This window comes from Oryza glaberrima, chromosome 3, assembly GCF_000147395.1.
Source record: "Oryza glaberrima chromosome 3, OglaRS2, whole genome shotgun sequence".
NCBI classification, from domain to species: Eukaryota; Viridiplantae; Streptophyta; class Magnoliopsida; order Poales; family Poaceae; genus Oryza; species Oryza glaberrima.
Window position 1 is genome coordinate 30,823,963 of NC_068328.1, and position 15,924 is coordinate 30,839,886.

At 45.6% G+C, this 15,924-nt stretch overlaps 2 protein-coding genes across 2 annotated transcripts; both read left to right on the top strand.

The window, feature by feature from the left end:
* The first annotated feature begins 9,617 nt into the window (after positions 1-9,617).
* Positions 9,618-13,031, top strand: LOC127767782 (cytochrome P450 81Q32-like). The gene is made up of 2 exons (XM_052293225.1): positions 9,618-10,565; positions 12,226-13,031. Exons 1-2 carry the CDS (start codon positions 9,618-9,620, stop codon positions 12,838-12,840), a joined length of 1,563 nt encoding a protein of 520 aa, XP_052149185.1. The 3' UTR covers positions 12,841-13,031.
* Positions 13,032-13,986: 955 nt separating this feature from the next.
* LOC127767828 (uncharacterized) lies at positions 13,987-15,624 on the top strand. The gene is made up of 2 exons (XM_052293280.1): positions 13,987-15,123; positions 15,213-15,624. Exon 1 carries the CDS (start codon positions 14,409-14,411, stop codon positions 15,078-15,080), a length of 672 nt encoding a protein of 223 aa, XP_052149240.1. The 5' UTR covers positions 13,987-14,408; the 3' UTR covers positions 15,081-15,123; positions 15,213-15,624.
* Positions 15,625-15,924: the final 300 nt, after the last annotated feature.

Consider the following 15,924-nt stretch of genomic DNA (forward strand, 5'->3'; position numbering starts at 1 on the left):
ATACTTTATGCGTAACTTATCTTTTTAATTTTGTTCATAATTTTTTCAAATAACGGTCAAACGTTGAACACGGAAACCCAGGGTTTGTTTTTTTAGGACGGAGGGAGTATAGAGTAGGTACAATAGCTATTAGACATCTATAAACATATTTTAAAGAAATAAAAGATAAGAGAGAAGAGTGGCGAAGTAGCGGGCTTCAGATGTGTAGCCAGCTGCACCACGGACTCCACGACGAAATATGTAGTAAGCTAACTATTATATGAATTGACTATAAATAATTTAAAGATAGTAGTTGGCTATACTATTAAACTTGCTCGTATACAGTTCCTACTGCCCGGTTTAGTTGGCAAAAAAAAATTATTTGAGGTGTCACATCGGATATACGGACAAAAAATATTGAATGTTGTCTAATAATAAAATAAATTATAGATTCTACCTGAGAAACTGCGAGACCAATTTATTAAGCCTAATTAACCCATCATTAGCAAATGTTTACTATAGCACCACATCGTTAAATCATGCGCAATTAGGCTTAAATTATTTGTCTCGCAATTTACACATAAACTGTGCAATTGTTTTTTTTCATATTTAATATTTTATGCATATATAAACATTCGATATGATAGTGGTCTAAGTTTACTCCTACTGAAGTGTTATAAAACTAACGTGTGCGATGAGCAAATCAGTAAACGTTGCAAAAAGAAAGTACTACTAGTGGCCCTAGTGGGCAGTAGCTAAGCAGGCCTGGAAGCACGCAGCGATGGAAGCATGGAGTAATCTTTTACTCCACACTTACACAGAGCCGCTAGACGGGACACGAATCGCCGGTGGTTCCAAAAGGCCAGGCAAGACGGCAATCATTCAAAAGGCCAGGGAAAAAGACTCTACTCTGAGCAAAAAGGACGGTTCTTCAGGAGTGTTTCATCTTGGTCTTTTATTTTTACGGCGCACCTTTGAAAATGGTCGCTTCAAATAATTTGACGGCGTTGATGCAACTTAGGTTTCTTACGGTCTGTTTGTTACGGAGTAGCTTCAACCGTATTTATTTTGTAACTTAATTTTAGGATTTTTATTCATGGTAGGTTAATTTTCAATATTGATTTTTAAATCACTAATAATACATATATTATAGGGATAGATTTTCGTGGTGACTTTGCTAGTTTTAAGATATGACCAGTTTTTCGAAGATGCTTACAGGGATAGAATGTAGGGGGTTCGCGCGTTAATTTGTAAGCGTCTATATTTGTACCGTGTCTTTTTAAAAAAGTATAATGTAAAAGTGAACCACGTGAATTCTAAAACACATTTACTTCCAATTATCTATCTCAAATCATTTTAGGGTCCATAGACAGTACAATATATTTGTTGCAAAAATAGTTGGGCCTTCTCTGATTGAAGAAAACCGTTCAGCCGGCTTGGGGACCTGGTGGGAGAAAAGGCATGACAAATGGGCTCGCTCAATATTAAAAGATAGGCCGAACCAAGAAGGACGGCCTAAACAGGCTTGCCCAGCCGTACAAAGTTGGGCATCCGTTTGGTTCAGAAGAAAATGGTTGATACTAAGAAAAAGGTTCAGTTTAACTCTCTGACTCATAGGTGAGCACGTAGGCGGCGAGCATGACGGCGACGCCCATGTCGCTAAGCCAAACGACGGTGGCGACGCCCTGGCTCTACCTAGAGCTCCTCAACCCCTGCGTTCAGCTTCCAGAGCTCAGGGTCGGCGAATCCGGCTGTGCCGATGTCAATGGCTGGTGGATCTAGCCTCCATCCATCGGCCTGGTGAACACGGAGGCGACTGGAGCTTTTTGCTGCATCAGTCTTATCTGAATCAGTTTATTACCTCTTATCTCTGCAGGCATTTTGTGTGAAATACACCTTGCGAATTTGCGATGAGGGCGAGAAGAGAGCCGGAGGTCAGAGGTGTACACCGACAGTACATGATCAAGGCTCTTTGCGCGGTGAGTTGTATCTCCAACTCTGTCTTTCGAGGACCACTGAATCCATTCACTGGTTCATACACTCGGATGAATCAATCAGTGGAAATGGCACTATCACGAGCTCGCGTCGTCCTCCACCCGACCACCCCGACGTCCAATCGACCAAGCCAACATGCACCGTACGTGAGCTCGACGCGCGCGGTGGTCGAACGGACTACCGGAGCAACATGGTCGCCGGAGTACCCGCCGTGCCGTCGCTGCCTTACCTGCAGGCGTTGCTCAACGAGGCTCTCTTCGGATCGATGCACCCGGCGCCGACGGGCCGCTCCTCTCATGGCGCCACAGGGCCATGTCGAACACCTACGTCGACGGCCACCTCGTCCCGGCCGGCACCAACCGGGCTCGTGCCGTTCGGGTTCGCGGCGTGCACGCAGCGACGAGCTGACGCGGTACCTCCCCCGCCTTGCAGCCCAGAGGCGTGGATAAGAAAGAATATATATTGTATCATTGCCGGTCTCACATGATTTTTTTTTTACAAAAAAATCTTCAAGTGCCATGTCAGTTAAAACTGCATTCAATACCGTCTTGGGACTATGTTTGCTCCGGTTTTAAAAGATATAAGAGACACGTTATATATGGAATTACGGTTCAAGAACGAAATTCAAACTGCACGTCAAGACAAGGAATTTAAAGTAACTTATTCCAACTCCCACAGTCTCAGGCTATCAGCCCCCCAATTCCAGCTATTTGCCCTAGTTTGCACGCGTGGTGGGATGGAAAATGAAATCTCCGAACTCCCCACGGTAGCCGCAACGCATATTAGACGACTGGCGGTTCCATCAAGGAATAAGTTCACTTGTCGTCCCTTATCTTTATATTCAGTTTAATTGACAGCCTTAAATCATAATATCAGAAAATTTCACTTATCTACCCTATAATTCACCAACTCACTCTTACACCTACATTACTCATTCATCAAATCTGATGGTCCAGAATCATCCAATCCAACGCCACATATTGTTGCACGTACCCACTCAACCTCCGCGCGCACGAAAATCACGCCGCTATCGCTCCTCCCACCTCAACCGAAAATCCCCAACGCGCTCTCCTTCCCCCAACCCAGATCGCTCCGCCTCCCTCTCCCAACCTACAACGCTCCGTCGCCTCCCCTCTGCCACCACAAGCGCCGCCGCACTCCCCCCGGCAAACCCTAATCGTTGCCACCACCTCCTCCTCTCTCCCATGCCGCCGTCGATTCTGACGCCCCGCCATCGCTTGCGACGCCGCCCACGCCCTGCCATCGAGCCGCCGTCGACTCCCGCCTTCAGATCGACGCCATCGACGCCCCATCATGCCTTCACATCGACGCCACCGGCGCCCCCTCGCGCCGCCGTCGATTCCCGTCTCTCCACCTCGACCCTCACTCCGATCGTCGTCGAATCCTGCCTCTAGATCAATGTCGCCGACGCCCCAACCAGCGCGTCGATTCCCGCCTCCAGATGACACCGCCAGCGCCCCTCACGAGGATCGCCGTCGATTCCCGCCTCCAGATTGACGCCGCCAACGCCCCCACACAATGCAGATCGTTGTCACGCGCCGTCGATCCCCGGCCCCTCGCGCCGCCACCGGGACTGCTCACCCACGCGCCCCCTTCTATACTGCGCTGCCGCCGTCGACCCCCTCGTGCCATCTGCTTTCCGTTGCGCCGCCACCTTAGCCCTCTCCACCGCGACCGCGAACAAGGTAATCATCGCTCGATCCCGTTCCTTCATTATTACAGTGTCATGGCTATTATGTATGTACGTGCATAAACCTGTGAGAAAATAAATTATTATGCGAATGTGTGGGCAGTGTGGCAAAGAAAGTTATTATCTTAATATGTTTCTCTAATTTAGATAGCAGGCCTAATCTTTTGTCAAGCTAGATAGCGTAATATGGAATTGCGGAAGTACATGTCAAAAAATAAACTGAGAGAATATTGATTCTTTTGTTTGTTGAGCTTGCAAATTAGTTGAGACCTTGCGGCCATAAGAAACTGATGTTTGATGACCAAGTCGTGCTTCACTGTCCAGTTCTGCTCTATCATTTAGGATTTTCGTTGCCCAGCCAAATGAAAATGCCATTAGTCTCCGGCCCAGCGAAAAAAAATGCCATTAGTCTACACATGTTTCCTGTTTTCTTCAAACTGATATTGATGATAGAGGAGACTATGTGAATGCTGTTGGGATTATACAGAACTTTGGGTGGCTGTTGGATAGGATAGGATAAGGTTCATTTGGTTTATGTTTAGCGATAGGACGTACCGGTTCATTTGGGTGCCTGTTGAATGCCTCGTTCGGTCAAAAAAAAAATTTCTTTATTGTGTGCATGGATTTAAAATTCAAATGCCAGTAGCAATATTTATTCTGTTTTTTTCCTGAACCTTTCCTAGACAGACGCATTTCTTTCACTGGTATATTTTCATCCCACAGTGTCATGCATGGTGGATGTAAGTATGGATTCAGATCATGGTGGATGTATACATCAAATTTAGGTTTTGGTAACTTGTGTTTTTTCTTGGTTGAGATTCAGTTCTGCAGTGATCTAGAAAATAATTTTGGACAAGCAATAAATAGGAAATGAATACAAGAAGTATTTGCTAGCTCTAAATGCACAGTTTGACCAGTTGTGTGGTAAATCACCTATTAACACTATTACTTTGTCATAAAGAATATATTTTTCATTTAAAAAAACTAATCTCATACTGACATATATTAGCGTGCATGGTCCCCTTAAAAGTTAGGTTTAATCACAAAATGCGTTAAGGTGGCTGCAAGGTCTCTGCTGCCCTAACCGAATGGCCAGGAGTAAAATTTGGATCTACGATTCACCTCAGCTAACTTACTATATTTTACAAGACTACAATTACAGTTTCTGGTGCATTTGCCAAGCACTATTCAGCAGGAGATTAGTTTTTTTGTGGTCCGGGTATATGTACATATGGGATAAATCATCCATGGTGGATGCACCGAACAGAAACACACCAACATGCCCACGTCAATAACCCAACCATTGATATTTTGGTGCTTATTTAGGATGTTTGCATGAATTAGTAGTACTAGATTGCAACCAGGTCAACGCTCTTACTGAAAACAGCCATTTGAATGGACAGAAGTCTAACAGTAGTGGTAATCAAATCGATCATCAACCTTTTGAGGTTATATATTTTTCATCTGCTTCTGCATAAAATACATCAAATGCTAGACTTCCGAGTGAATTTTATCGAAATGCTTGCAGAACATATGTGTGTGCAGAAATTGGATTAAAACAATTATTTTTTTTTCTCCACGAGCTTCACGTTCATCTGTCCTACAGAAACATACTACTAACTGAAGCATCTGTTCAGTTTGTCAGTTAATGGTCCTGTTTGGATCCAGAGAGCTATTAAATAGCCCTGCGGAATCTTACTATTTAGAAGTATTAAACGTAGATTACTGATAAAACCCATCCCATAACCCCTAGGCTATTTTGCGAGACGAATCTAACGAGGTATATTAATTCATGATTTGCTACAGTGATGCTACAGTAATCAGTCGCTAATCGTGGATTAATATACATCATTAGATTCGTCTCGCAAAATAGCCTCGGGGTTATGGAATCGGTTTTGTCGGTAATCTACGTTTAATACTCCTAAATAACAAGATTTTAGAGGGCTATTTAATAGCTCGAAGGATCCAAGCAAGGCCAATGACCAAAAAAAAATCGAAATCAGCTTGCTGAGAATTAATTTGTTTATGCAGGCATTTATTACAGTCCATGATGCCCACACGCAGGACTTGTCTTCAGCACTGTCCAGGCATTAATTTTGAACATGACCAGGTAACGTCCCCTCTGGCTTTCGTACATGAACCAAAGGTAACAACAGTTAGTTATATACTTTTCAGGAAATAATTTTGAACATGAGCAGATAGACGTAAAATTATATACCCTAAGAGCATATGATGACAATGTAGCTAACTACTAAATTTGGACCATGCTGAATATTATAAGATGGAACATCTTGGTAGCTAGTAATATTATGCTGAATAGTTAGTGGCTTTGATTAATCTCTCTGTCTTCTTGCATGGAGTAGCACAATTATATAACCAGCTGGGTACTTGGTACCTTGTTGCCACCCTAAAAAAATGCTGGCACCATAGATAAATTTGCTTGTGTTAAAATGTATTGCCATCATAGCGTTGTAACTTATACCTTGCCTTCATGGAAGATAGTAGTTTATTTTAAATGGAAGACAGTAATATGCTTTGTTCAAATTGATCTTCCAGATGCATAGATGATCTAGATGAATAGGTTTCCTGACTATTGTTGTTCATTTAAAATAGAACCAAATATGCTGAAACTATTCATCACTGAAAAAAGTCAAACAGAATTCTACTGTCACACTGCACTTTCATTCGTTTCTATTGATACTGGATTTTATTCTCTTTATGTTCCTTCAGTATTTTATCTTATATATCAAAACTAAATAGTTTACAAGAATATGAGTGAGAATTATATTATTATTGATCCGTTTCTGCTGTTTGCCACTGTACCACCTATGCATGCTTGCCTATTCTCTTGAACCACATGGTATCGTTCTTAATTTTCCTGAATATTTCATGCATTCTTTGGTTTTTTCGGACTGCTTTCTGTGGTGCCTAGCTGTTGGTAGCGTGCAATATTGATGATTTACGCATCCTGTGTATTCGTAGGGTATAATGAAATTTGATCTGAACATATGAAATTTGACACATGCATTTCCATGATCCGAAAAGTTTATCTACAGATTTAACAAAATATTCATGTTTATTTTACCTTTTTCAACTCATTTACATGAACAAAATTGAAGCCATGTAAAAGCCTATATATTTGCTTTCATACATATTTTTGCCTTAATAGAATCTAGGATATTTTGCCAAATATTTTGGGAGTTAAATTACTACAGCTAAGTGATGAATATGTCTTTATAAGCGTGTGCCGGTAGGCAAACACACTGTCTTCAATATGGTGCTTCTACTGATATGCGTTCGATAGAGAAGTTCATGTGGCTTCTTGAGGTGCTCTATAAGGAGGAAGGTGACCAGTGAGGAGCAGAAGTTGCAGAATGTTTCCAGGCGATGCATGTATTGAAAAAATAGCATCTGTAGAACTTGTAGGTGATATTTGTATCTATATGTGGTATAGAAAGTTAGACACCGTGAGCTATTGTTTGTGTTTTGAAATGTTAAAATATAGTAGAACTCTATTCATAGCCAACTTTGGGAAGTTATTAACAGTATAATAATATTCATGAGAACAATACAAATCTCTCTATCGTTATTTTATTCGTGAATCTTAAATATTACCTTTTGGTTTTTACATTATCAATTATCACCGTTGCGTTAGCACGGGCATATTACTAGTCTTAACAAAACCGTTCAAGTTAGAATCATGGATCGAATAATTATTTAGGAAATAAAAGATTTAAACAGAGAAGTAAGAAAGGATAATAAACTAGCAAGCTGTATTTTTCCGCATGATCCCGATTTTCATTCGCTGAGTCGGTCGACCGATTCTGAATATTCTCCTCAGGTTTACGAGGACAATAAACTACACCACGGATCTTGCTGGAAGCAATTGAATAATCGCACGCCCAACGCGAGTTGATTTTCTGTTTTCCAAAAGGGAACGTCTCGTGATAGTCGTACAAGTCTCGGTCTCACGAAGAGTAGGGGTGCGATTTGCCATCTGGAATCGAAGTGAATTGCGGACAAATTGGTGGAGAAGTAGATCTCGATCAACCAGAAAAGGCCAAAGCCGCACGACGACGACGAGATCTGATCCATTTCATCTCCTTCTAGAAGCACAAGCGCCACTCGGTATAAAGGCCGGCGCAATGTCACAAATGGCTGCAGTGCACCAAAGTCACGGAAACATCAAACATTCGTGAGCTCAGCTAGCCATGGATAACGCCTACTTCCTCCGTCCCCACAGAAAGTCCATTTCTAACATCCCAAGAAGAGATTAGTGAAGACTAAAAATAACCAAAATGATCATCATTATTGAAAAAACCAGTAATGTTGATAGGTAGGTAAAGGGTATTTAAGGGAGAAAACTTATTATTTTATGTGCCAAGGTTAGGTAGGATGGTAGAAGTTGGTTTTTTGTGGGACAAAATTCAAACTCCAGAAGTTGAGTTTTATTTGACGGAGGGAGTACATTATTGTCCTCTTTGTAGCTATCCTCTTCTTGCTCCACTCAGTGGCGTAGCCAAAAATTATTAAAGAGTAGGACTAACGTGGGACTTAATTAGCGAGTTATTTATTTTCTCTTACATTTACATGGTGATTTAAGATAATTTAGCCATGTTTTTGGAGGCAGGTCTAGGGCTCAAACCCTAGCTGTTCTAGTCCTGCCTCCGCCCCTGGCTCCACTACTACCTCATCGGCCGCGGCAATGGCAGGAGCAAGAGCAAGGGGGCGCCACGGAGATGAGGGGAAGATGCAGGGAGGAGATAAATCTAACGGGTGGGTTCCACGTGCAGATGAGGAAGAAGATGAAAAACGTGACGACAATAACATGGTTCTAATTTTGTAAAATTTAAATGGTACGGTTACGATAGATGAATTGTAATGATATTTATCTAAATATACACATTTTCAATGGCACATATCAAATTAACCCTTAAAAATATAATCATATATTTGTTTGAAAAATATAATCATTGACATGTTGTTGAAAAGATTTAATTAAAACAAGAGTAAAGTGCACGGGAGGTCTTTAAACTTATAATGGTGTGTCATCTAGGTCCCTAAACTCTCAAAATGCATATCCAAGTCCCAAATCGCCACAGCCCCATTCGGGATCCTACGTGGCGCTGATGTGGCATGCCACACTGATATGACGTGATAAATGGAAGCCATTTAAAAATTTTCCTTTTTCTCTTTTCTTTTTTTCTTCTCTTTTTCTTCTCCTTCTTCTTCTTTTTCCTTTCTTCTCCTTTCTCTGTTACCCGAGCAGAAGAAAGGAAAGAAAAACAAAAGAATGACAAGAAAAAAAAAGGAAAAAGAAAAAGAAAAGAAGAAAAAAAAAGAGAGAAAATGGCACATCACATCCATGTGGCGTGCCACATCAGCACCACGCAGGATCCTAGAGGGGCTATATCGATTTGGGACCTAAATGATACATTTTGACAAGTTGTAGGATCTGAATCTGTATTTTGAGACTTTGGGGATCTAGATGACACAACCCTACATGTTTAAGGACCGTCTATGCAATTTACTCTTAAAACAAATATGATGGTGCAGATTATAATTTGATTACTAATTTAGGAGAGGAAATGATTTAAAGCTTGTTATTTTGTCGGGGGATTTAAAGCTTTGTTAAAGGTGTTGTATGAAAGCGAGAGATAGATACAATCGTACATACATGCATGCACCCTTAATCAGGTGTCAGGGCACCCTTTCGTCCGTGTCATGAAAGTGAGCATGCACACAAGTATTAGGAAAGTGAGTATGCATAAAAGTATCTTTAATAGATAGGGATTATCACTGGATAGGCCCGATTCTTTAGAAAAATATCTAGTCTCGTCGGAAATATCTACAGCCATGCTTAGCTTCTGTACGTATGCACATCTACCTCTTCATATATAAGTAAGCAGCTAGCCGCTGCTGTGCGTATCCAATGAAGTACTCCACTTCTGTAACCATGGATAAGGCCTACATTGCCGTCTTCTCCATCGTCATCCTCTTCTTGCTCGTCGACTACCTTCGTCGTCTTCGTGGCGGCGGCACGAGCAATGGCAAGAACAAGGGGATGCGGCTGCCGCCGGGTCCACAGGCCGTCCCGATCATCGGCCACCTCCACCTCGTCAAGAAGCCGATGCACGCGACGCTGTCCCGCCTCGCCGCGCGGCACGGGCCGGTGTTCTCGCTGCGCCTCGGCTCGCGGCGCGCCGTGGTGGTGTCGTCGCCGGGGTGCGCCAGGGAGTGCTTCACCGAGCACGACGTGGCCTTCGCGAACCGGCCCAGGTTCGAGTCGCAGCTGCTCATGTCGTTCGACGGCACCGCGCTGGCCATGGCGAGCTACGGCCCGCACTGGCGCAACCTCCGCCGGGTCGCCGCGGTGCAGCTGCTCTCCGCGCGCCGCGTCGGCCTCATGTCGGGGCTCATCGCCGGCGAGGTGCGCGCCATGGTGCGGAGCTTGTGCCGCCGCCCAGCCGCCGCCGCGCCAGTCCAGCTGAAGCGGAGGCTGTTCGAGCTCTCCCTGAGCGTGCTCATGGAGACCATCGCCCAGAGCAAGGCGACCCGACCCGAGACGACGGACACGGACACGGACATGTCCATGGAAGCCCAGGAGTACAAGCAGGTCGTCGAGGAGATCCTCGAGCGCATCGGCACGGGCAACCTGTGCGACTACCAGCCGGCGCTCCGGTGGTTCGACGTGTTCGGCGTGAGGAACAGGATCCTCGCCGCGGTGAGCCGGAGGGACGCGTTCCTCCGTCGACTGATCTACGCGGCGCGGTGGAGGATGGACGACGGCGAGAAGAAGAGCATGATCGCCGTGCTGCTCACTCTGCAGAAGACACAGCCGGAGGTGTACACTGACAACATGATCACGGCTCTTTGCTCGGTGAGTACAAGTCTAAAAGTCTGCTCTCCGATGGATCGGGACCGTACAACTGATCACAGGTTGATCGAACGGCTAAAAAATATTGATTAAGCTTGACGGTCAATCGGGAGAAAGCTAAACAGTAAATTAGGCACAGCGGGTAACGCGAGAAGCGGCCCAGCCCGGGTTTGAAGAGGTTTTATCTGGAAAAATCAATTCAACCTTTAAGAGGATTTTTTTTATGTCACTTAAAAGTTTATAAAAAAATTAAATAAATTTAGTAAGATAGATCTATATGTGATATGTCACTTCACAAACATATAAATTCAAATTCAACTTATAAGTAGAAAAAAAATAAATTTAACTATCAATAGAACTTGTAATTCACGGTCAAATTTTTTTTTTCAAATTGAATAAGTTGAATTTTAACTCGCATGTTTGTGAAAAGATATATCATATATTGATCTATCTTGATATTTTTTTAATTTTTTTAATGACGTGAAAAAAACAGGATGTCCCCTAGAGGGAAAAATTCCACTTCCATTTTATGTGCCTGCCTATTGAAGTATTGATTGCCATAATCTATACCTGCTGTTTGCTTATCACTACCAAAGTATCTTTTGTAGGAACGCCTCATCGTTTCGATTTTGCTTCTACTTGCAAGCTAACTTTTTCAATAAAAAAGTTTAATTTTGAAATTGATTTTATGATTTTTAACAGTGATTTATTTTACATTATTTTTTTAAATTGCTAAGGACATGTATATAAAAATTTCACCGATAAATTATTTTTTACTCTCTCTGCTTCATATTATTTTATATTATAAATTACTTTGACTTTGTTCAGTCAAACGTTTATAAGTTTGATCAAGTTTATATAAAAATATAATAATATTTTAATAAAAACAAACATACTAGTTTTAACGAAACAAGTGTTGTTGATGTTGCTGATTTTGTTATATAACTTAGTTTATTTCTTCTATGCAATCCTGGATATAGTACTGGTGCACCAGAGTAACTTTTATATGAAGAAATATCAATAAGTAATGGTGTATCATTTTCTTACTATCGGTATAGTTTTTTTATAGTAACATGTAACCTCACATGTTGATGTGGATAAGAGAAGAGAGAAAAGAGAGAAGAGCCACCCTTACACGTAAGGGAGCAGCAAGCTTTACCCAAACTCCAAGAGAGATGAAAGAAAAAGACTAATAAATTAAGAGCATAAAGTTATTGTAGTGTATTGTGGCAAGTGTTCTAGAATTTTTTTTTAAAAAAATCATCGTTTAGCAATTCGAGAAGCATACATGCATACACAATTTGCATGCACATATATAATAATACTACACGTCAAACGAAAGGATAAGGGTTATATGCTGATTAATTTAATTTTTTTTATTTTTTTGTTATATGATGATAAATATGGAAGGAGGTAGTGTAATCGTGGTAATTGTATGGGCTCAACGGTCGCTAGCATGATAGATTATTCAGCATGCAAAGTCATTCTCAACGGAGACTGGGGATTACTGTAGCTTCACTGAATATTGTCGCGTGCCACACATATTTTGTTCTTACTTTTATCCTCAGAAAAGCCAACAAACTCTTGGAACTATTATTACTTCATGACCCAGACGAAAAAAAAACAATTTAATTTTCACTCTATTAATTTTTTTGCCGCGAAGAACTTGTTAGGAGCAGGAACAGAGACAACCTCGACGACGATAGAATGGGCAATGTCGCTGTTGCTGAACCACCCAGAAACGCTCAAGAAAGCACAAGCCGAGATCGACGCGTCCGTCGGCAACTCCCGCCTGATCACCGCCGACGACGTGCCCCGCATCACCTATCTCCAGTGCATCGTCAGGGAGACGCTCCGCCTCTACCCCGCGGCGCCGATGCTCATCCCGCACGAGTCCTCCGCCGACTGCGAGGTCGGCGGCTACAGCGTCCCGCGCGGGACGATGCTGCTCGTGAACGCGTACGCCATCCACCGTGACCCGGCGGCGTGGGAGGAGCCGGAGAGGTTCGTGCCGGAGAGGTTCGAGGGCGGCGGGTGCGACGGCAACCTCTCGATGCCGTTCGGGATGGGGAGGCGGAGGTGCCCCGGCGAGACGCTGGCTCTGCACACGGTGGGGCTGGTGCTGGGCACGCTGATCCAGTGCTTCGACTGGGAGAGGGTCGATGGCGTGGAGGTCGACATGGCTGAGGGTGGCGGGCTCACCATGCCCAAGGTCGTGCCGTTGGAGGCCGTGTGCAGGCCGCGCGACGCCATGGGTGGTGTTCTTCGCGAGCTCTGAACATTTTGGCGTCGTTTGCATCTCCAGGGCAAACTCATGTATACTGATGAAGTACCAAAAGTAAGTAGCAATAAGCTTCTTGTGAGCATACACATGTTGTGAACTTGTGATGTGTAAACTACAGTACTACACGTAGGGGATTTAGAAGAGAACGACTGCTCTAGCATTACCAATTTGTATCGATGAGCAATAATCCTGTACAAAGTATAATTATATAATTATATACTTCCTATTGTTTGTGTGGTGTATGCGTTCAAATACTAATACGGTCAGTCGGTCAACAAAAGAGAACAAAATTAACATGAGCTTATACGACCAGTTCGAAATACAAGTCAGTGTCGCTGGTCAGTAAACTCTAGATTAAAAGTAGTCTTACAAATTCCTGATTCTTACACATCTTCTTTTATCTCTATATTTATCTTTACTACTTAAAAAATTGATAGTGGTGGTCTTGATTCCTGACACAACAGACGCATCAGGCAGACACATCTCATCCTAACCATACGATCGTGAGATCCAACAACTCAGATCAGTTCGTGTATCTCCCTCTTCGCACTCCTCCTCCGGCCTCCGCACCTAACCTCTTCCGAAACTGACGCCCTCTCACGCGCTCCTCTCTACGCCACACCGTCCATCCGCCGCTGTCCCCCGTCACTCCAAGCCGCCGCAGCCCCATCCAAGCCACGGAATTGATGGCCTCCCTCAACACCGACCCTTCCCTCGTCGCTCCAAGCCGCCCGCTCCTCTCCTCAATGACGCAATAGGCAACAACTCCTCTTGACGGCGACGCCCAAATCCCATCGCCTCCAATCCTGTCTACAGACGGCCCACAGGTTGCCTCCTTCTTCCCTCCCAAGCCGTCTCCCGGTCCTTTGTCCTGTCCGTCAGGCCACCCCTTTGAACATTCTATTTTTCTGATCCATATGTTGTACAGCTCAATGGGCTGAGGGACTGCAGGAAGTCCTGCGCTCGGCAGGGCTCTCGTCGCCTCGTCGGCGTTGCCCTCAGGCCATTCGGAGTGCAAGCACCCACTGTGAGTTACCTCAGGATGACAGCTAGGATGAAGACCTTCTGCTCACAGTGCAAGCACCGAGTGGGACCCACAGTGCACAGCTTTACCAAATCAATCCCCAAACTCCTCCCACTTCCCTCGATTTCTCTGGCTCCTTCCTCACTCACCACTCCCGCCTCCTCCTCAATCCTCACCATGCCGGCTCTCCCTTGCTCCCTCCACCGGCGCCGGCTCCCCTCCTCCCTCCGCCGGCGCCGGTTCTCCTCTCCTCTGGGCCAAGCGGCGGCGTCCTCCATGCCATGCGGCGGTGACGGCGTCCTCGAAGAAGCGGCGGTGGGAGGACGGCGGCGCGGTGGACGGTGGCGGCGGCGGCGGTGAAGGAGGCTGGGGACGCGGCGGCGGATCGAGAAGACCGAGGCGGTGGCTCGCGACGAGCTCGACGTCTCGCGAGCGGCGGAAGGGAGGCGACGACAGATCCACGGTGCTGTGAGGCTGGGGACGCGGTGGATTGAGGAGACCAAGGCAGGAGCAGCGGAGCTCGGCGTCGACGGGCTCGATGCGCATGGCGTTCTTGGGATGGGCGGTCGACATCGCCCGCGACTCCGGCGCGTCGAGCTCCGTCGTGCTCACCTGTGACGGCTACGGCTCGGTGCTCTACTTCTCGCCGTGGGACAGTGTCCCACTTCCGGCGACAGCTTCCCCCGACGACGGCTTCCCGCTGCCGCGTTTCCCGGACGTCTGCGTGCAGCGCTCACAATTCACCAACCACCTCGCGGCGGCCAACGGCACTGGCGGCGGCGGCTCAAGAACGGGCGTCAAGGAGGAAGCGAGCGAGGTGAGCACCGGGTTGGGGTGCTTGCGGCCGGTGCGCGGGCGGCCAGCGGTTCTTGGCGGCGGGATACGTCCCCGGCTGCCTCCTCCTCTCTCCCACGCCGCCGTGCCTCGCCTCCCACGCCGCGGCGGCACACCGGGGACGCCGCCGCCGTGCGCCTCGCCTCGCACGGGCACGCCGCCGTGCGCCTCGCCTCGCCGGGGACACCGCCGCCATGTGTCGATTTGTTGCCGGGCACGGGCGGCGCGAGGGCACGAGCTCCACAGTGCGAGAAAAGCGGCCGTTTCCTCACCTCGCGAGAGAAGGATGCGCGCGGCTCAGTTTGGCGACGAGGTGCTCTCCACTGGCGCGCACCCTCCCTCCACGCAAGCCCGAGTCCTACGTGGCACCCCATAGCACCGGTCCTGTGTGCACTGTGAGAGGCCTCAAATACTCCAAGGTACCACACGGTATTTCTATTTCCAATCACGACCTATGTAATCAACCTGTTGTGTTGTGAGCGTGTGTGCCTGATTTGGTTGCCTGCAGGTGTTGTCCTGGCCACCGACTTCGAAGCAATCTGTGCGCCGGTTGGAGGTGGCGGAGCACTGGTACCGACTCTACAAGACGGACAATCAAGGGGTACCACAATCCGGCTCCACCTCGACGCGATTCCGGCAACCACGAAAACCTCACGCTCCAATTTGTGCCCTCCGCCCGTGCTCGCTGCATCTCGTGCCACCGTCTCGGACTCTCGATCCTCATGGCCTGAATTATCCTAATTCTTCGTTACCAGTTTTTTTGAGACTAATATGACTCCCATCAAACAATGCAGTTGAGAGTGAGTTCTTACCTGTATTATATAGTACATTGTATTTAAACCATAGTACATGGGGACAGTGGTGCGTTCATCAATTTATGGATTGTGGTAGGCTGGTAGCTGTTTGATTTGTCACTAAAATTGCACGACGACAACACTTTGGCCCTGTTTAGATTCCAACTTTTTTTTACAAACTTTCAACTTTTCCGTCACATCGAACTTTCCTACACACACAAACTTCCAACTTTCCCGTCACCTTCACTTTAGGTTCCTAAGTTTAGGTTACCTTCACTTTAGGTTCCTAAATTTATCACTAAGTCTAAAATTTATCCCTAAACCAAAATAGCAGGTACAACGGATCCCTCAATCTACAAAACTCAATCACCCAAGATTGTAGATAGTATTATGTCCGGTTTTAACTGACGTGTCAAGTTGAGTTAG